Here is a 21875-nt window from a genome sequence, read left to right as displayed (position 1 = left end):
AGAATGTGGAAATTATTATAAAGCTTCTTTGTTCAAAATTAGAACTCAAATGAACATGGTACTTATAGTCATTCTGAGAAATGAGCTCTGCAAAGGACTTTTTTCCCCTTTTTTGTCTTTGTCATTCATATTGATCATTAAATATCACAGGTAGTTGTAAGTAGTGATTATATAATACTTGGTATATAGATATTATACATATATATACACACATACACACATCTATATATGCAGGGTATTAGCAATGTACTGAGGGTTAGATGGTAAATGTACATTACTCAAAAAGTGGTACTTGAGTAATCCTTAGAAGGAACTTGGAAATTCTACAAGATATATATGAAAGGAAGTGCATTCCAGACATGAAGGATAAAATATGACAAGGCCAATGTCAGATGGACTTGGAACTGCATGTAGTCCAGATTGAGAGGAAGAATAATTGAATGAAGAGAATAATGGTTAATATGTCTTAGAAGATAGGCAGGAACCAGGCTTTGTTATAAAAGAAGATAAAAGTCAAGTACAGGTCTTTATATTTTGTCCTAGAGACAAATATAAATCCTTGAAACTTCTAGAGAAGGGAAACAACATGCTTAAAATTATTAGTCAAGTCTATAGAGAAGAGATGGTAAATGAAAGAATTAGACTTACAGAGTCTAATCACAGAAGGTTTGTATGAACTGATATTATATGAAGTGATCAGAAACTGGAGAATACTTTCTACTATAATGCCTGAAGAGTAAAGAAAAATAACCTTGAAATAATTAGGAACTCAGATCTATACAATGACTACCATGAATATAGAGAACTAATGATGAATTATGTTAATCATTTTCTGCAAGATAAATGAAGGACTAAAGATGAGTGAGATATACATTATTTGGAAATGACCAATGAGGGAATTTGTTTTGATTGTCTATGTATATGCATTATGAGAGTTTTACTATTGATAAAGTCTATCATGATGTTTATTCCTGTACTCCTTTCTGATAGGGAGCTCAGTTTGATGGTTCCAAGCTACCATAGGGTTAAAGCTATTTGGCTATCCACATTAAGTCTGGCATCCATATTTTTAACCCCTGAGAGTTAAAGGCCACTAGGTTACCTAAGGAGAAGCACATCACTCTAATTCCAAAACATTTAGGAAGTTAAAGTTTCCATGTAAACCTTTATTGGATTTGGACTCATGAATAGGCATTATACTTGTAGCCTGGATGAAGTATAAAGATCCAATCTCAAAAAGAAGCAAAATAAAGTATAACAACAGCTCAAAGATTGGAGTGAGGAGACCATTAGGAGGATATTGTAATGGTTCAGGTGATACTTGGTATGGGCCTGAGCTTGTAAGGTGGTCTTGTGAGTGGATAGAAGAGATAATGTTGGAGATCAAATTAGTGAGAGTTGATGAATGTTTCAAAATGGATGTGACTATGAAAAGTTGAGACAAACTCAAGTTGCAAAGGTAAAGTATTGGAAGGCTTGTTGTGACTGATACAAAAATGTGGAACTTCAGGTCAGAGGAGAGAGGATGAGGAAGTCATTATCAGAAGTTTTTGTGATGCCCATAAAATAATTGGAGATACTAAATGAGCAATTAGTGAAATGAAGCTATACAATAGGGGACATAATTATGTTAGATAAGTATATTTGGGAGTCATTTGCATAGAAGATGCTTGAATCAGCTAGAACTGATGAAATCAATAACAACAAAAAGATACCCAGAGAAAGGTAGAAAAAAAGAAGGCATCCAGAACAGAATCCTGAGGCAAACCCATGGACTGGTAGTAGGAAAACATTGATTATTGATAAAGGTGTTTAAGAAAGAGCAACTACCAAGGTAGGAGGTCAGGTAGAATGTGTCTTGTAAAAAGGACAGTTAACAATGTCAAATGTTACAGATCTTAAAAATGGTAGCTTGAAAAAGAAAGGTCATGGGATTCATGACCTGTAATAATGACTTTCTAGTTCCTTAGAAATGTATTCATTAGGGACAAAGTATAATTATATCATGACCTGGAGTGTTATTGTAGACAGAATTTCCATGAATGCTGACAGATGGAACCACTCACTAAATAGAAGCTTTAGGTGGCAAAGTATACATAGCCTCCCCTCCTCCCCACCCTCTAAGATGAGTATCTTGCTTCATATTTCATAAAAAAAGGTCTGTTTGTCAAAAACCTCATTTTCTCCCATTCATCTTATCTCTCATCCCATAGATGCCTTCTTCCTGGATGTTGATCTTCATTCCTGCTACATGTGAACAGGTAATTCTGCTATGAAGAGGAACTTGTCTATAGAAAAAAGTGATCCTATTCCATCTCATTCTTCTCTAGCAGATTCTCTCTTTACTCCCTTTCTTACTTAGTTTCAATCTCTCCCTAATTACAGATTGCATTCCTACTGCCGAAAAATATACCCATTTACAAAAATCTTTCACCCTATCCATCCATCCTCTCTAGCATTGCATATATCTCCTCCCTTTTGTAGTTAACATTTTTCATTAATAGGTACCTCCCAGTGGAATTACTTGTCACATATGGGGAGGGGGAGGAAAAGGGGAGGGAGATAACATGTATCATGTAACCATGGAAAATATTTTTTAAAATAAAATATTTAAAAAGTTGGTACCTTCATTTTATTTCTTCTCTTGTCTTAATTCTTTAGAGTTTGTTTCCACATTATGATCATTCCATGATTGCATTCCATTCCTTTCTACAAAACAACTAATGATCTCTTATTTGCCAAATATAACAACCTATTCTCAGACTTTATCCTTCTTGACTTCTCCTTCACATTGTCAATCACCTGCTTCTCCTCAATATTCTCTTCTCTTAGGTTTTCAATTCTTGTCAGACTACTCTTTAAATCCTTTGTTTGATCTTCATTTATGTATACATCACATGGAAGTCTCTTACGGCTTTGTTCTGGGCCTTCTCCCCCTATACTGTTTCAATAGATAATCTCATAATGGGTTCCCAAGGAGTTAATTTTTATCTTTATACTGATGATTTTAAAATCTTTTATGGAACTTTAACCATGCAAATGTCTTACAATTTTCAGTCTCATATTACTTAATACCTATTGGACATAGTAAATTGGATGCCCTGCCGCCATCTCAAACTCACAATATCCAAAATTGAACACATTTTCTTTCTCCCTAAATACTTTGGCTATTAGTTTAGTAGTGAGGGTGGTAAAAGAGAGTTAGTCTCCCAGCCTGTGTGTTATCTTTGACTCCTCACTTTCCCATTTTATATTTAATCTGTTGCCAAATGCTGTTGATTTTATCCATATAAATTCTTTTGTATATGCCCCAATCTGTCCTCTGACACTGCTATCTATCATCCTGGTGCACACAATGACCCTCACATCAGATCTCTTGCATTAGTTAGTGTACTGGTGGTTCTATTGGTCTCAAGCATCTTCTAACTACAATCCTCCATCCACTCAGCTGTGAAAATTACCTTCCTAAAGGGCAGTAAATCCAATAATTTCCTTTTGATTTCCACATAAAAAATGGCTGAAAGCCATTCAGTACCTCTCCTCCCCACATTGTGATCCAATAATATTAGATTCTTTGATGTTCTTCCTACAAGCTACTTCCAACTAGGTGGAGTGAGGTAGGTGCAGTTCATTGTCCAAACCCAACATTGAAATATTCTTCATACTCATCTCTTCTTCTTGACTTCCCTGGATTATCTTAAAGTTCCAGATAAAAATTTCTCTTTCTACAAGAAATCTTCCTGATTACAAAGAAAAAAATAACCCTTAATTTCTAACTTAGAATCAATATTGTGTATTGCTTTCAAGGTAGAAGAGCAGTAAGGGATAGGCAGTAGGTGTTAAGTAACTTGCCCAGAATCACACAGCTAGCAAGTGTCTGTGGCCAGATTTGAGCTCAGGACCTCCCATCTCCAGGCTTGACTCTCAATCTACTGAGTTACCTAGCTGCCCCAAAATTACTATTAATGCTAATGTATTCCCTCTATTGATTATTTCTGATTTATCCTGAATATATATTTTGTACATAATTTTTTTGCAAGTTATCTTCCCAGCTCCATTTGTCAGTGAGTTTCTTGAAAGCGGGGACTTTCCAGGCTCTTACTTTGCATCCATAGTTGTAAGGGGTAAATTTAGGGGTTTTTGACTAATATGTTATCGTTATGGTCGCCAGGGATTAATACAAATTCCAATAAAAATACTTGAGTCAGTTTAGGAAATTTATGGTGGCTTAATTAATATAGAGGGAAGGAATTAAGAAGAAGAGAGAAGGAAAAGGGTATAAGATTTCTCTGGCCTAACCTGAACCAAGGGAAGTTCAGAGATCTCAGCCATGAGGCCTCCTCCAAGATTTAATCTATCTCAGCTTCCAGCCATGAGGCCTCTTCCAAGATGAGGGACCTCCTAGGAGGATAATGTTTTTAGGAAAGGTAGGGGGAAAAAAAGGAATCAGCCTAAACTCTGAGAGAGCTCAGGGAAGACATCTCACATGACCCATACCAAGATGCCAAGATGCCAAAACAGTGCCATGAGCCACACCGCTAGTCGAACTCAAAGTCTCCAAGAGAGAGTCCCCGAGCTTAATGCCTCCGCTGCCAAAGAGAGACCAGCAAGAGGAAGTCCTGCGAATATATAGACTTTTTTTATATCACTTTCCTGTGTCTCATATGTACCAATGGTAGCTTAAGCTTGATTTAGGACAGCCCAGGGGTTCTGTCAGTTGTTTCTGATTTGTCATTTGCTAGCACATGCCTGTCATGAGCCATACTCCTCAACACTTTATCCTTAAGTAGGGGTGTATATATTCCTGATTACTAGACTAAGCAGGGTGGAGTAAATCAAAAATTCACAAAGTGTTTTGTACAGTGCTTCAAATATCATAGGAGATTGATTACTGTTTCTTGAGTAGCTGACTGATTTCTGTTGAATAGGTGAGTATTTCTCTTAAAAGCTCTTATGCACTTGACTGTGACTTCTTTACAGGTATACAAGTGGTAGAAATTGGATTGCCATGGCATATCCTTTTGCCCACAGCTTTCAATTAAACCATAAAAATGTAATTTTTCACAGTTTAAATAAGTTTAAATAAACAGTTTATGCTCTCTATTGCTCTATTGTCTCATATTACCACTGGACATAATAAAATACCCAACAATCAACATAATGAAACTTACTTGACATTTTAGGGATCCTAATTTTTTCACTGCTGCTACCATCTCCACCATCACTGACTGTTCTTATTTCAATTATGTAATCTTCTTCAAAGGGAACAAGAAGCTCAGCAGATGTGTTATTTGTTTCCAAAATGTGTGTTTTACTTTGTCTATCTTGTCTGTATAAAATCTGAATAAAATAAGGATAACAGTTAATGCTATATTTTATTTCTGATTAATCTATGCATACATTTTTCTCTCTCTCCCCTCCATTTATGTTAAGTTATAATAGCTGGCAATTTCTATTGATTCTTTCTAAACAATATCTTTTCTGTATAAATCCACTCTATTTCCACAGTCAATCACTTATTTATAGTGCTTTTTCAAAAGTATTAAAGTGTATACTTCCCCCCAAACACATGCACACACCACCAGGAAACATTAGGAACTGTTTTAGTAACATAGTAGAGTAGAAGTAGTAGCTTTCTATAGACACATGATGGGAAACAGATACTCTCTTGTCGGTGTATAGAATCTTGACCTCAGTGCTGAATCTCTAATTGACATGGCAGCTATGTAGAGGCAACAGGTGGATTCATGAATCTAGCATTCTAGAGAAGTATTGATCCCTGCTCCTCCCAATGTTCAAGATAACAAATGAAGGATTTCCCCCCTCTTTTATGATCTTATTTACCTTATCTTGCCTATATTCTGCCACAACTAACATCCAACTCCACAGGAATCTTGGACTCTATCCCTCTGGTGCCAGATTCTCAAAGTAAACTTTGCCCCATCTTGCCCAGAATTGAGTCTCCAGACACTTCTTATCTATCTGCTCCACAATTTATAGCATCTATTATGTGCCTTCCATCTCCTTTAAGATGTAAACTCCTTGGAGATGTCTGCCTAACTGGCTTGAATTTGTTTTCTCAGTGTTTAACTTATTGTCTATATCTGTTTCTCTTGAAAAATTTGCACTTATAGCACAGCACAACCCCCAAATCTTTTCTAGTAAGAGAAGGAACTCTTGTCTAGTTCCAGATTTTGAATTAACTTCATAGGTAACCACCACATCAAGAAATTCAGGATTTAACCTTCTAAAAATAAGATGAATATTTCTTAATGAGAGGGAAGAACCAAGAAAGGAATAGCTATAGTTAGGTGAAGGATTATCAGTGTCCCAAAATCATGGAATGAGGAAACAAAAATAATTGGACAGTTCCTCTTGCTATATCATTGAGCTATTAAGATGGGACCAATGTAATTATTTTTCCATTGTGCTACCCATTTGAATGGATTCTGAAGACATCAGAAGTTATTTGTGGGATTAATCTGGACTCGCTGAACTAAAAGTAGTATTGGATTGGATTTTTATGATCCATTGTGATATTTTTTTAAGTATAGAGAATAGGGATATAATAAAGGGGATATTATACCACAAATAAATCGATACATTGTAAAATTTATGGAATTTGAAGTAAAATTTTAACCATTTGAGTTGTTTTCTAGAAGTGAACTCTGGTTTAGAGGTTTTCTAGAATATCTCTATGTGTAGGCATAGAGAGACAAGTTACAAGAGATTTGGTGAGAGAGGACTGAATCAGAGAATAAGATAAGAAATGGTAGGTACAATCTCATAATTTTAATTGTGTATACCTCGGTTACATGAATTTATTTGAGTCATATATTTTTCTCCTATTGGACTGAAAGCTCCATAAAGACAGAGATTATATTTTATCTAAATTTTGCATCATATAGCATCTAGCTCAGTACTCTATATAAAGTAGTTCTTGATTATATATGGCTTATGCACAGAATTGGAGAGGTGATATTTTCTTTTTCTTTAAACTTAGGTGCTTTTGTTAATAAAAAATATTTTTGGCCACTGCCTCTAAAATCATTTAATTTATCTTTATTAATTAAATAGCTTGAGGATATTATCTTTAGAGCTTGCTGTGAAGAGTCTGTGTTTAGTTTGGACAAGTTTCAAATGCCTACATATTTATCTGCCAAGAGATGATGCCCATTAACACTGATGGAAGTAGAGATGATTTACTCTGGTATCCCCTGACTGCATTTCTACTAAATCATTTATCTGTTATCATAGGATTCCTTTTTCCAGGAGTCAGGAAAGCTTAGAATAGAAGCAATAGTATTTTCCTTCCCTTCAGGCATCTCTATCAATGACTTACTTATTTGTTTCACTACCTATTATTAGACAGGGAGTGGAATACATATACCTGTTGTATGGTGAATCATTTTGATATTCTATAGGACAACAAGTAATTCACAGAATTTTCATATTTCTGTCTTCCACAAACACAGTGAGACAACAAATATTTTCTTCTAATGCATTAATATGCAGTTGTCTCCTTACATATTCAATTTTAAAAATAGTGTTATTATTTCATTAGCATGGGATATAATTTTAAATTTTAGTCATACTACTTCATCACATTGTTAAGTAAGGATTTAATACAGTATATAATTCCTCTGTGGAAGATTTTTGAGGATATAGTCAGAAGAATCATATGAAATGAAGAATTGTGGAGCATTATGATTTACACCATAGGTGGAAATACCTAAATTGATTATAACAAGTATGGCACTTTGGAAAGAGTGGAGAATTATTTTCGAGCAAGAAAATACAGGATCCAGTCTTGCCTCCATTACATACTACTTGAGTGATCATATTCCAGACATTTTTTTCTCTCTAAGCCTCAGTTCCTGAGAGACTTGCATTTGAGAGCATCTGTGTTTCATTCTATCTCTATCTGTATGATCCAATAAAATCATGGAAAATTTAAATTAAAACCATCGAAACTTAAAACATATTACCTTTTTGAAGAGATGCAAGGTTAAGTTAATCAAGAAGATTATTAAAAACATTATAGTTTACATATTAGAATGCTGGACAGAGAATCAGGAAAAACAGTGCCCATGTCTTGTCTCTTAACACAGGCTCCATAGCCCTGAACAATCACCTAAGTCTCAGTTCTATAGTCAATTATATAAAGCTAGTTTCCCAAGTAATTTTCGGATGGAATCAAGGCTCTTGTCAAGGGAGTTCCCTTGTAAAGTCACAGATCTTATACATTTTGCATAATTTAGATGATTTTTTAAAATGTATATTTCTCTATACTCACTTTGTAGCCCAACACATCAGACTCATTTTCCATGGTTTTTACATGTTCCCAATTCAGACATAATTTTGAGTTTGTCAGCTTCCAGGCTATGTTGGATGGTGCTTGGCTTGGAGCTTAAAAAAATACAATCACAAGATACAAATGAATATTAATTTGTTTATGGTTGCTGAATGACCCATCAACATGAAAAGGCAAATAAGTCATGGCTGGTTAACATTAGAAGGAGTTAAATGAATGCAATGCCATTATAAATACCACATTAATTCTAATCAGGGTAAAGTAATTCATTCAAATTCTACTCATCTGGGAGTGTATGTTAGAGAAGACATTGAATGAATAATGGCTTTGTGCTGGTCCAATATTAATTTGTTAATAATTGCTGTTGAATTTGTTTACTCTACTGCATAGAAATATTTTGAAGGCACCATTAAACATTTTTACAATTGTCCATTAATCTATGGATACCAAAACACATGACAGTCTCAATATATTCTTTGCCATCCTGCCAACAATATACTCAAAAATACTAAAAAAATCAAAGGATATCACCCCCCCCCGACTCACCATTTAAAAATTTTCTGTCTCTAATATGAACCACATACGTGTTATTTTCTAATGGATGAATTTTCTCTATGAACCACACCAACACATGTAAAGAGGAAAAAAAATCTTTTGATAGGTCATTAAACCATTGAGATAAAGAATGCCACATTCTTTGAATAATTAGAATTAAAAGTGATCAAAAGGACAAGAAAGGCACAAAATGGGAGTGAAAATATGGGAACAATAACTGGTAGGAATAGCATAAATGATGTTGTTGCTGGGTTATCTTTATATGTAGAGAAAGCCTAGTGTAGTGGATAGAAAATAAGGCTTGGTATCAAGAAAAAGTAGTTTCATCATCTACCTCTAAGAAATACTGGGAGTGTGACCTTGGGTAAATCTCTTAACCTCTCTATATCTTGGGAAACTCTATAGAAAAATAATTTATTCATGAGTTGTTAGTCTGCATTGTTTAATGGAGTAGAAGTTCTCTACATTGGCGAAAATAATTGGACATAAATACCCCAAAACACTGACTTACTCTGGTCATATGCACTTGACTTTAACTTATGTCTACTTCTCTACATTTAAAGTGATCAGCTACTTCATACATTCTATTTCAGACTATTACCTTCCATAAGAGGAATGTGCCACTCTTTTGCCCAAGCATTAGTGACATTCCCTCCAAGGTTACTTTATATCTACTTTGCGTGTACTTTGCATATAGCTATGTAACCAGAGTTCTAAAGACCATTGGTATGGTGGAGATCATTGCCACACTCCTATACCAAAGTGGAGAAGAGTTGGCATGAATAGGGAAGAAGAGAGATCCATTCTTTTTAAAATCTTCAGTTTCTTTGGGCTCTCAGCTTCTCCATTATCAACAGAGAAGATGAGAAAAGGCTCTGGGAAGAAACTGACATGAAAATAGCAGAATTCATCATGTCCTTTTTTTTTTATTATTCCTAGAGATCTGGGAAATGCACCCTTGAGGAAATTCTGGAAATTTCTCAGTTGAACTGAGGCTAAGAGAGCATCAAGAGTTTGGATCTCTCTTCTCTCATTTTAGTTCATGTCCCTTTGTTTCTAGAAGACTTATTTTGCTTTTTAAGTTCTTTTCCCAATTGTCTTCAGCCTCTCTTAATTGTTTTTTGAATTGTGTTTTGAGTTCTTCCAAAGCCTGTGTCCAATTGAGTATAGTTTCTATGTTTTTGCTTGGTGTTCCTTGTTCTTTCTCTGTTCCATTTGCTCTTTGTTCATTACCTGGAAAAAAGCTATTGATTGCATTTTTTTTTCATTTTCTGTTCTTTACTCATTTTTTTCTTCTTTCCTCCTATAATTGGCTGTAATCTTGCTCCTCTGATTATTTACAGGATCTGCGGGTTTCAGCTATTCTGTAATGGAGGGGCTTCTTCTGTGCTCTGCTGATTGACTAGATTAGGCTGATGGAGTATTAATGAGCCCTGAGGTCAGAAGTGGAAGGTGTAGGTGAAGGTGTGGAGCTGGAGTCCCCAAACTACTAGCCACATGCAGCCCCCTGAGGCCATTTATCTGACCCCTACCCCACTTCCAGAAGGGGCACCTCTTTCACTGGTGGTCAGTGAGAGGAGCACTGTATGTGGTGGTGCCGCAAAGCACAGGATTGCTCGCATACTGTACTACTTCCAGAGACATAATCCTTTGCATAGTGCCTTGTTCTGAGAGTAACTGAATGAGAATGAGGCACCGTACAAAGGATTATGTGGCTGAACAATGGAAGATGTCAGCATGATGAGTGGCAATCTAGGGGAGGGGATTCCACACTGCGCATACTGATGCCCAGTATAGTGGTGGTGGTGATGGTCCTGTGCAAGGTGTGACAGGCCCATCACAGCCTTCAACCTCTGCTATCTCAGACAGTGGTATACATATTTATTCATAGTTTTTTTTTAATAGTCCAGCCCTCCAAAGGTCTGAGGGACAATGAACTGACCCCCTGTGTAAAATGTTTGGGGACCCCTGGTGTGGAGACTAAAGGGAGCTGTGCTTCCTGCCCTGTTATCAAGGTATTCTGTAGTGGTTGTAGCCTTTGCACTCAGAGCTTAGTTAGCAAGACTTTCAGAGGAGTCAGTGGGAGAAGGGTGTTAGAGATTGAGCTTCTCTGGCCTCTGGAAACTTCTTATCTGCCCTATTGATAGTATTAAGTTAGGGCAAAGTTGATCTGCAGAGCTGGATGTTCCCTGAGGCTGAAACCTGGAGGAAAGGGTGGGGGGCAAGATAGAGCATTTTGGCAGCAACTAGGCTGCCCTCTCTGTGCTTCTCCTCCAGCTGCCTCCCTGCCACCTGTGTTCAATACCCTGAGCCTAGCACAGCTAGAGTCTCGACTGCCCAGAGATTCCAGTAACCACTGGAAACTCAGCATAGTAGGTGGGGGAGGGATCCTGGGACTTTCTTCTTCCTTTCCCTTGAAACAAAGAGTTCAAGAATTCAGGCTTTTTTTTTTTATGTATCTTTTAAGTTGAATCCAGCAAGAGGGAGGGTCCCCCAACTCTGTCTTGTTGTTATATTTGGTTTTCTGTCCCCTCAAACCACTTTGTTTTTAATTGGCATGGAAGGGTTTTCTGAGAGGTCTAGACATTTGCTGTGTCTATGGGGCCATCTTGACTCCGCCTCTCTCTTTTCCCTCCCTTTTCTGCCAGGTCTGCTCTGCCCTCATTACCAATGAGGAGAAGTCTCTTAAAATATGGACCCATTTTCTACCATAAGTTAATATAACCTCCTTGAGGCTGAAAATTGTTTTTTAGTGTCTCCTTTTAAAACTAGCCATTAGTTAAGTGCTTGGAATATTATAAAATTTGAATAAATACTTATTTTATTGATTGAGTTTATGTTGAAAAACTAGGTTATTAAATAATTATAAATCATTAAAGTAGACAAAATATCAATCTGTTGATAACAGAGTCACTTTTTTGAACATAGTAAATCCAATAAAGAATTAAAACAAAACAAAACAGGACTTTGTCTTCAAAAAGGACTCAATAAAGCTGGAAAATGACTGTTTTACAGAAATACAATGGTGACAAAAAATGATTATGTGTCTTCTCTTCCTCAAAATAGTTGAAGGTGCCTTTTCTATTTCCTTCCCATCGTTACAATGATAGAAGAACCAATCTCTCTTGGGATCCCAGTTTTAATCCCAGGGTTGCAGTTATGATGGGCTCCCTTTGTTTCCCTGTTCTTTAAAACTAAGCCCTCACATTAGCAGCCTCACTTGCAATCAATACTGAGCAAATATAAGTCTACTTCTTTCCTGTCACTTGCAATGATGGATTCTGAAGATTTCATTTATTGCTGTCTATCCTGTATTTGTTTTATAAAGAAAAAGCACTCTTTCCAACAACATGAGCTGACTGATGGAACACCAACTGGGATCCAGGAAAGTAGCTTCCACTTCCTACTCTGCCAGGGATTCTACAAGCTTGATTAAGTGACCTCACCTTTCTGCCATTGCTTTTTCATCTCCCCAGACAGAGATAAACATTCTGCCTCATAACAACCCCCACTGAAATGTCATGAGAACACATTTCATTAGAAATAAAAATGTAAAATACCTAAGAAGTATCATGTTAGAATTAAAAATTCTACTGATGTGATTTGAATCTTCTTTTTCATATGGAAAAAAGTTTAGTAAAATTAACAGATGATAGTGGATTGGCAAAAGATTGGGGTTTGAGTTAGCACTAACACATGTCTACTTCGTGACATTGCACAGGACACTAACCTTATTCAATTTCCTTCTTTATATCAGCAAATTATGTTCTTTTCTTTCTAGAACTGATATTAAAGAAAGCTTTACCATCTGCTTTGCTGATATATCTTAATGCTGATAACACCTTTCCATTTAACTTGCAGGTAAAACCTCTTATAGATCTTGTCTCCCATTAGAATGGATATTGTTTGAAAGTAAGATCCATACTGCTTTTCTGTATGTGCCCCAATAAATAAATACTTAATTAATGCTTTTAAAATTAATTAATTTAATTATACACATGTCCATTTGTGTATAAAATGAGACTAATAATGCTTACAACACCCATCCTCATTTTTTCCTGATAATTTCCTGAAATATTATATGTGAATGTATTTTGAATGTAAAAGTTATCTTAACGGCAACATGGCAGAGTGGGTAGAAAGTCAACATTATTATGAGGAACATAGAGGTTCAAATCATACCTCACCTCAGGCACACGCTAGGTATGGATCGCAATTTATTAAACCTCTAATGGCTCCCAGGAAACCCTGTAATCAGTTATATATGCTACACAAATTTACTAGTGGAGGGAGTTTTCACACTAGGAATCTCACACATTAATAAAATTACCAAAAGTACAATTATCAATGTTATTTGGAAAGCTCATGGAGCCTTGATGAGTGTTGATAGTACAAAATATGAATTATGAAAAGTATATTATTTGCTTCACCTTCTTTTTGTCATTTTTATTGCATGTACTTCTCTTATCTTCATTGGACTATAGTTTAAAGGGCAGGCTTTGTGTATTTGACATAATTAGTCACTATACCTATCAGTGGACTTATTGAATAAGTAAGACATTAGAAAGCAAATACTCTGAAACCTGTTTTGATATAATAAACAAGCATATGCTCCCTGAGGGCAGGCATGACTGTTATTTTCATCTTTGCATCTTTAGTACATAGCATACTGGCTAGCACAGAGTTGGGACTTTTACACTAAATTAGCCATTTTAGCTGCAACCAAGATGAATCATTACAGTAGTCTGTACTTTATTCTTTATACTGTATTCTAGATCATTTCCCATTAACCAAATGACACAGTAACATGACAACAGCCTTTCACCACACTAATGGTTTTTCTGTGATCAATTTTTCTGTAGATGGCATTTATATTTGACTGTACTTCACACTGTGAACTCAATTCAAAAACAACTTCTTATGTTGCACTTCTAAGGAACAGCATGAGGTTGACATTTGGCCAAGAGATAGAAAAAAATCGGCACAAGATGAAATAAAAGCTTAATGTTTCCTTTATGTCTAAATAAGGATTGATTGCATATTTACAGCAAGAAAGCATCCCACATAGAGTGTTTGTCAGACAAAATCAGCAAATGAATACAATCAAAATTTCCAAACATTTTCACTTCCAGTCTGGCTTCATCACTCTAAATAAGGAATATTATTTTGCCTAAGGTTGATTTAAAAACTTCATACTTGTAAAGGGGAAGAGACAAACGTTGAAGTCATACATAGAGATTACCATGTATTTTCACTGTCTCTGTATTCAGTTTGAAAGCAATGTGGCACTATCCTGGTTTTGGAGTCAGAGAACATAAGATGAAATTCTGCACTATACATAGTACTGGTGTATCTTTGGGCAAGTAACTTAACTAGTTCAGGTCTCAGTTTTCTCAACTGTAAAATAAAGAGGTTAGATTAGAGAATCTGTAAGGTCCAGTCCAGATATAGATCTATGATTCTATAAATTATAAAAAATACAACAGATTTGGACTTATCCAGTTGAAGGGGGTGGGATATAGGACAACATCTTTATTAAATACCTTAGAAATAAACTTAGTGTATATTGGGCTAAATTAGGTAATAATTTAATAATAGTTCATTTACATTTGGATCTTTAATCATAATAATGGAACGGGAAGTTTTGGGGTAGGAATCAAGTTGTCTCCTGTGATGACCTTAGAGAGGCTGTATCACTTACTTTCTGTAAGATTTGGTTTCCTTACACTTAAATGGGGTTATTGGAACTTCTCTGGCAGCAAGGCCATAGATTGGACAGATTTTGGAACTGTGTCTATCTTCAGATATTTATCAGCTATGTGATTTTGGGCAAGTCACTTAACCATATTTTGCCTCAGTTTTTGTAACTGTAATGCATGAACACACACACACATATATATGTATATAAAATTATAAATAGCAATAATAATAGCATCTTTTTCCTAGGATTATTGTGATGATCAAATGAGATGTTTGTAAAGATAAGGTTTATAAACTGGCATTTGGAAATAATAGTTACTAATATTAAAGCATAATATATTATATGCTTGTTGAGTAATACTTATTATATGTAGCATTTAAGAGTTTGCCTAATCTTATTTGAGGCTCATCATATAGGCATAACACAAATAACTTGATACCTCCCTTCCATCTTAATGATGAGCTTCAGGGATATTAAATGACCTGTCCAACATCCCACAGTCAATAAGTATAAAAGATAAAATTAAATACAGATCTTCTTTTCTACAAATCCAGTGTACTATTCATGACACCACACCAATTATGAGATTCAGTTGAAAAAATATGCTTGAGAATCTTCTTGGGAAACTGTAAAGCATTATAAAAATATATGATATAATTCTCTTTTCATTCATTTCATTCAACAGATATTTATTTAGCATCTACCAGGGAAATGCCACTGTGCGAAGAAACAGGAATACAAAGGAGAACAATAATAGAGGTGAATATAAAGAAATCTGAAAGCATCTTTATGAAATAATAGAAAAGGGAAAAGGCAAAATGAATCAGAAAAGAAGATACCATAATATATAACCAAACAAGAAGGCCAGTAAATGGTAGAGAATAGCCAAAGAAGCTAATAAATATCTTGAAAGAATGACTCAAAAAGAATGATGTTTTATGCATTGAAACATAGTTATTTAAATGTAAATGGTTTCTAAGTAAGGATAATGTTTGTACTGGTATTTAATATTAAGTCTATCATTAATCATTTAATAAAGGAAAAAAATACAAAGTTCTTTCCCTAAGAGGACTAAAATAACCATAGACACACAGCAAAACATTGGTACAAAAAATTAATGATAGTTATGATTTTTTTATGTTGAATATATCTAGTGAAGAAATATATCTATATCTATATCTATAAACTACCATGTATTTATATTATTTTACAATTCAATAGGGATATTGCAGGTAAAAACACATTAATCAGTTTCACAAACCAACTATGTGTCAGAGACAGGATTTGATCCCACGTTCTCCTGATTATGATTATGATACCAAATTTCTGTACCCTAGGTGCATTTTCTATCATAGAGTCCTATTTTTAGAAGGATGGAGTGAAAGAGGAATATAATTTCATTGTTGTAGGGAGTCTCTATTAATGAGTGTCTTCAACTAATTCTGGCAAGGTCTACACAATAATCTTATTAAATTTCTCAGAGGGGTTGAGAAAAATAAATGATTTTATTTTTATCTCAGTTACTTAAAACTTGAACCCAAGTCTGCTGAGCCCTGAGATAACTTTTGCTATCATTGAGTTCAAATTAAAGTTAATAAAGTCTTAGGGAGAAGTCAAAGAAGTGGGCACCAGTGCTTTGGAAAAAGGGCAGGGGAAAATTTTAACCATGGATGATTAATAAAACCTTCATAGAGAAATTACTACCTGTAGAAGGTCTACAAAAATATGAGGGGGATAACGATAAATAGATAAGTGGCATAAAACATTAAAACAACATAAAACACTGGGGGCATTGGAAAAGATATGGATCAATGCTCTGGTTCAGAAGACAAAGGGGCAAGATAGGGGGAAAAGGTACCAGCCTCATTTGTCTTTTAAGATAGAATATTGGCTTAGTTCACATACTATACCTTTGAGGAAAAATAATGCAGGTAGAGTTTGGGGAAGAATTCAATATCTAGTTGACAAATGTTCACAATTGTCTAATTGTCCAAAAAATTCAGATTGTTTTCTGCTGTCTTTGATGATCCAGATTAACTTGGAAGCTAACTCAAAATAAGAACTACATTAGATATATGGATAACTTATGTAACACAATGACTTGCTGAAATTTTATGAAATTACCATATTATGAGAAAGAAAATAATCATAGAGCTGAAGAAAAAGAAACTGAGTCTTAACCTTGACCTCCAATTTACTTTGAGCTAAATTTGTCTTGACCTAAAATTTACTACCTATGTATTCTTAGGATAAGTCTCTTCCTCTGGGTCTTACATTTCTTAGATATTAAGAGAATGTTGACTAGATCTCCAAGATCCCTCTACCTCTAACTCCCAGATTCCTTTTCTGGGATTCTGTTCTGACCTATGCATTGGATGTCATACCATAATAGCAGAAGAAAATAGAAAACTCCCTGGAATTGGACTCAGGAGCCCTGGACTGGAGTCCCAGTTTTTCTACTTTCTGTCAATGTGTCAGAACAAGCAGCTTCTCCCCTCTGAGTCCCAACTCTAAAGTGATGGAGTTTATCTAAATGATATCTGGGGACCTTTTATTTTGAAAAATGTTATTTAAAGAAACAATGAACAAAAGAGCCAAAATCCACACCAATGTGAAATCTCAAAGGAAGTAAATTGCATTATAAATAGTTATGCTTCATTGCAATGTCATTTCTTTTCCACAGAGGAGGATTAAACAAAAGAGATTTCTTTTTGAAGAGTAATATTATAAAAGGAATGAACAACCAATACCTGTCCATTCAGTAGAAATCTTGTCTAACAATTGAATTATCTTAGTGCATTATATTTAAAGTACACTTCAGTCCATGAGAGGAGTAAAGAGTAGAAGGAAGAGGAGGGAAGAAGAGAACAGGCCATAAGGAAAAAGATGGAAGGGAAAGGACAGGCTATCTTTTACCAAGGTACTTTACCTATGGGTAAAGTAGAACTCAGAATCTCTCTGTTATAAGTGTCTTTAGATGGTATTTTGGTTCATTGTTTAAGTAAGGTGAGAATCTTCTCCAACTTTTTTGATAAATTTGGTCACCAAGCCTTTGCTCAAACCATTCCTTTAGAAAAGGAATTCATTCCCTTCTTATATATTCTTCTTGTTTGGGGATATCTCTGTTGGTTATTTTTCCATAAATTGAGTCCAAAAAATTGAACATTTTGTAAATTCTACTAACTACTCCTTACTCTGCTCTTTAGAAAAAAAACATAATAGCAACAAAGTCATCACTGAATACAGCTCCATCCTTCTCACCCTCAAAAATTGCCCTTCTCTTTACAGGCAAAATACCTCTAATTCCTTCAGTTAAGGAATATGTGATTGAGACTTCTCCCAATTTTTTTCATTCTACCTCAGAATGTTTTATCAAACTTAGCCATGAACTTCCTAAAATGTAGCACCCTCGGTATTTCAGATGTGACCTAATCAGATCATAATTTGGTAGAATGCTCATACACTGTGTCCTAAAAACCAGGATTCTCTTACTCCGACTTAAGAATTTGATACACATTATAAATATCTCATTTACACTCACAATAAACTTGGAGACAGGTATTAGAATTACTACTACTACTACTACTAGTACTACTACTAGTACTACTACTAGTACTAGTACTACTACTACTACTACTACTACTACTACTACTATACATTGAAGAAACTGAGTCAAAGAGAAGTGAAGTGACTTGCCTAAGGTCATATAGCAACTAAATATCTGAGTTTGTACTGAACTCAAGTATTCCTTAGTCCAGATTCAACAACCTAGGCACTGTGCAATTAGCAATCTAAATCAAGTCACTAGATTCACCTGACAGTGTGTGGCGTGAAAAGAACAACTTCAAATATGGACAACAGTGAACATAGAATAGGATTGGTATCCAGACAATTGGGTGGAGAGAATAGTTTGAGATCTTGAGCTTTTTTTTTTTAATTAGGATTTTAAAAATTGTTATTCTGTTCTTATATTGTCCCCTATGTAGAATGCCAATAGATTTGGATGAGGGCTTTGAGTGGGGATCAATAACAAGATGGATAATTGCTTAATCTCCTTATCCTGCAGTTCTAGTTACTTTTAGCCATTTTAATGTTGTCACAGAATGATGCATGTCAGAGAAAGGCAAATACAAGAACTATTCAAATAAGGTTGCTGTGGAACACACAGAAGGAAAGCAGGACATTGAATAAAGTATAACAAGCATTCAGGAAGAAAAGAAGACATCATTTTTGACAATAGCAACATCTAATTTTGAATTTCTCAACTCTCAGCTGTCCTCTTCCTATAGTGAGTACATTTTACTATTGAGTTTTATATGTTTCCCAGTTAAAATATTCTTTTGAACTCCAAACACAGTCAGTCTTATTTTTATAAATACTGTGCTAGGTAACTCCTCAGTTTCCTCAGTACTGTAGATAATAATGTGCATTTCCACCCACTGCTGGTCACGGTACTATATATGTATATATTTGTATAACACATGTATATAAGCATGCATATATACTCTGTTGTATAAATGCATATATATGCGTATATATATATATATATATATATATAGTCATATTAAATACTATTGGATTAGAAGAGAAAACAGTGAGTATATAATTCATGTTTGGTTCACTGTACTTCCCACTGGGTGGTTTTGATACGTCTCTGCCAATCTAGAAAGTGAGTGGACCAGTAAGCCTGACCTATGCCATAGGATAGATTCCTGATCCATAGAGACATATGATGAATTACCTTTGAACATATATAGACTTGAATGGTTTTCTAGTTCATTTAGGCTGCTTATATGAGGTAGTTCAGGCCAAAATAACACTCCCACCCCATCCCAGCAGAGACAACATTTTGATGCCACTTTCTTCATTCTTCAGGTCTCTGCTTCAGATGGATTATATTCTCCTATCAACTATTTAATGTAAATTATTGATCAATGAGAATATTATCCATGATGGCAATTATATAAATATTTATCATGTTATCAAGTAATAGAATTTATTTTTAAAATAATATATTCACCCAATTTTATATACTCATGCTATTGTCATAAAGAATAAAATTTTCATCTCATATAGAAGCTTTTATTTAAAGATACCTTTTAATCATCTGGAAAAAAATATTAAAAATCTTATAATAAAGGTTGGCCAGCCTTGTGGTTCTCAAATAAATACTATTATACCAAAGACCTAGGAGTTCCAAACCAATTAATGATCATAAAATACATTAATAACATGCAGTAAGTAATTTTATCAAAACCATTCAGGATAGAGAGAAAGACAGACATATGAATGCATGGATAATGGATTAAGCCAGGCGAGTACAATCAAAACTTCAGTCTTGGAGACATTACATATATATATTCAGGAAAGAAATGATAGGTTCAGGTGCTAAGGGCTATAAAACTGAGCATATTCTTTGATCCAGCTATACCAGTACTAGATCTCTAACCCCAAAATAATAAAGACAAGGGAAAAGAACCTAGCTATATGAAAATATTTATAGCAGTTCTTTTTGTTATAGTAAAGAACTGGAAACAGAAGAGGTGTCCATCAATTAGGGAAAGCCTGAAGAAGTTGTGGATTATAGTTTAATGGAATAATATTGTACCATAAAAATGATAAACAAGATGATCACACAAAAAACAAAAAACAAAACAAAACAAAACCTGGAGAGACTTATATGAAGTGTTGCAAAGTAAAGTGAGGAGAACCAGGAAAACATTTTACACAGTAACAACAACATATGATGGTCAACTGAATGACTTCATTATCATCAATAAGGCAAGGATCCCGGTCAATTCCAAGAAACTCATGACAAAAAAGAAAGGATATTCACTGCTACAGAAATAACAGGTAGAGTCCAAATGAAAAGTGCAACATGCCATTCTTTATTTCTTCAATGATTTTTTTCCATAGTGAAAGCAATGTGTCTTCTTCCACAGCATGGCAATCCAATCATGGAAATACTTTTCTTTGATAATATATGTGCAAGTTATATCATATTTCCTGCCTTTTTGTGGAGGGTGTGGGTGGGAGGGACATAGAGAACATGGATTGCAAAATATCAGAAAAATTATATCGCAAAATTGTGTTAACGTAATCTGGGAGAAAAAAAAAACAATTAAAATATAATTTAAAAAATTGGCTCCAGCAGGCCCAGGTATTAAACCATATGATTTACTGAGGGAGAAGACATAAGAAAAACCAGCAACACTATAACTATGACTTGAGAACTGGTCTTAGAACCAGGATTGGTTGAGCAAGGACTGTATACCTAGCAACTGTAATAGCTGCTCTGGTCAAGGACGAGGCTTAGTTGTAGCTCAAGTTTCTGTATTGTGCAAAGATATAGATAGAAATGAACAGCATCTGTGTGGCTATATTTCTTAAGGATAGATGCTAATTCAGCCTCCATTCTTCCTAAGGCCCACTATTAAGTGATCAGAACAGATATATAAGACCAAGGGGAAGCCTCTCTATACCTGCAGGGTCATCGTATCTAGATGAAAGAAGTTGGGTCTGCACTAGTCTAATAGAGCTACAAGCAGGGATAAGTCCAAAGTGGTGTTGCTTAGGACCAGAGAATGAGGAGCTTGTGAAGCACCGACAAGGATAGCAATCAAATTTTACATAGGGATATGGGGGATTGTTAATGTATTTAATGGACAGAGGCAATCATTAATTAGTATGTATATATTTAACTGGTTCACAACTGGTCCTTGAAATTGGTACTCACCCCAAAATAGAAAATGAAAAAAAATAAAAAAAACTTTAATATATGGCACATGACCTATATGATCTTTTGATCTTAATAAGGAGATTGGATAATAGAAAAGACTCTGAATTTTGGGTTTCCAGGGTCACCTGTAGACTATAAGGTACACTTTTCTTTGAAGAATCCATAACCAGGAATATAATTCCAAATTAGTCTATGGCAACAGTATAGAAAACTGTAGTCACCTCCAGGAGACAAAAAAGGCAATAATTTACCAGACTATTATGAGAGATAAAGATCTAGTTCTATCTATCTATCTCTCTAACTATTTATATCTTCAACTAATGAAGTCTACCTATGTATGGAGTTTATTGAAATACTTACGAGATTTTTTAGTAGTGATATTGACTGGAGCACTTGAAGGCCCAGATCCTGCAGTATTATAGGCTCTCACTGTTGCAAAGTATATTGTATTAGCTTTTAGCCCAGTGATGATTTTTGTTGTTACATTTCCTCTGACCCTGATTTTACCAGCACTGGTTTCCTTTGAGTCCTCTGTCCAGTATAAGACCTATTTATTACAAATAAAG

The 21875-nt window shown here is 34.9% G+C and overlaps 1 protein-coding gene across 1 annotated transcript in view; it reads right to left on the bottom strand.

The window, feature by feature from the left end:
- CNTN6 (contactin 6) overlaps positions 1–21875 on the bottom strand; it is a 493040-nt gene that overhangs the window by 1027 nt on the left and 470138 nt on the right. Inside the window, exons 20-22 of the mRNA XM_007500105.2 lie at positions 21670–21856; positions 8297–8409; positions 5172–5340 (exon numbers count right to left, since the gene is read on the bottom strand). Of these exons, the coding sequence (XP_007500167.2) occupies positions 5172–5340; positions 8297–8409; positions 21670–21856 (469 nt within the window). The remainder of the gene's footprint in view (positions 1–5171; positions 5341–8296; positions 8410–21669; positions 21857–21875) is intronic.

Source organism: Monodelphis domestica, chromosome 7, assembly GCF_027887165.1.
Source record: "Monodelphis domestica isolate mMonDom1 chromosome 7, mMonDom1.pri, whole genome shotgun sequence".
Taxonomy (NCBI): domain Eukaryota; kingdom Metazoa; phylum Chordata; class Mammalia; order Didelphimorphia; family Didelphidae; genus Monodelphis; species Monodelphis domestica.
Note: the sequence above shows the minus strand (reverse complement) of the source record. Positions and strands in the feature narration are given on the sequence as shown.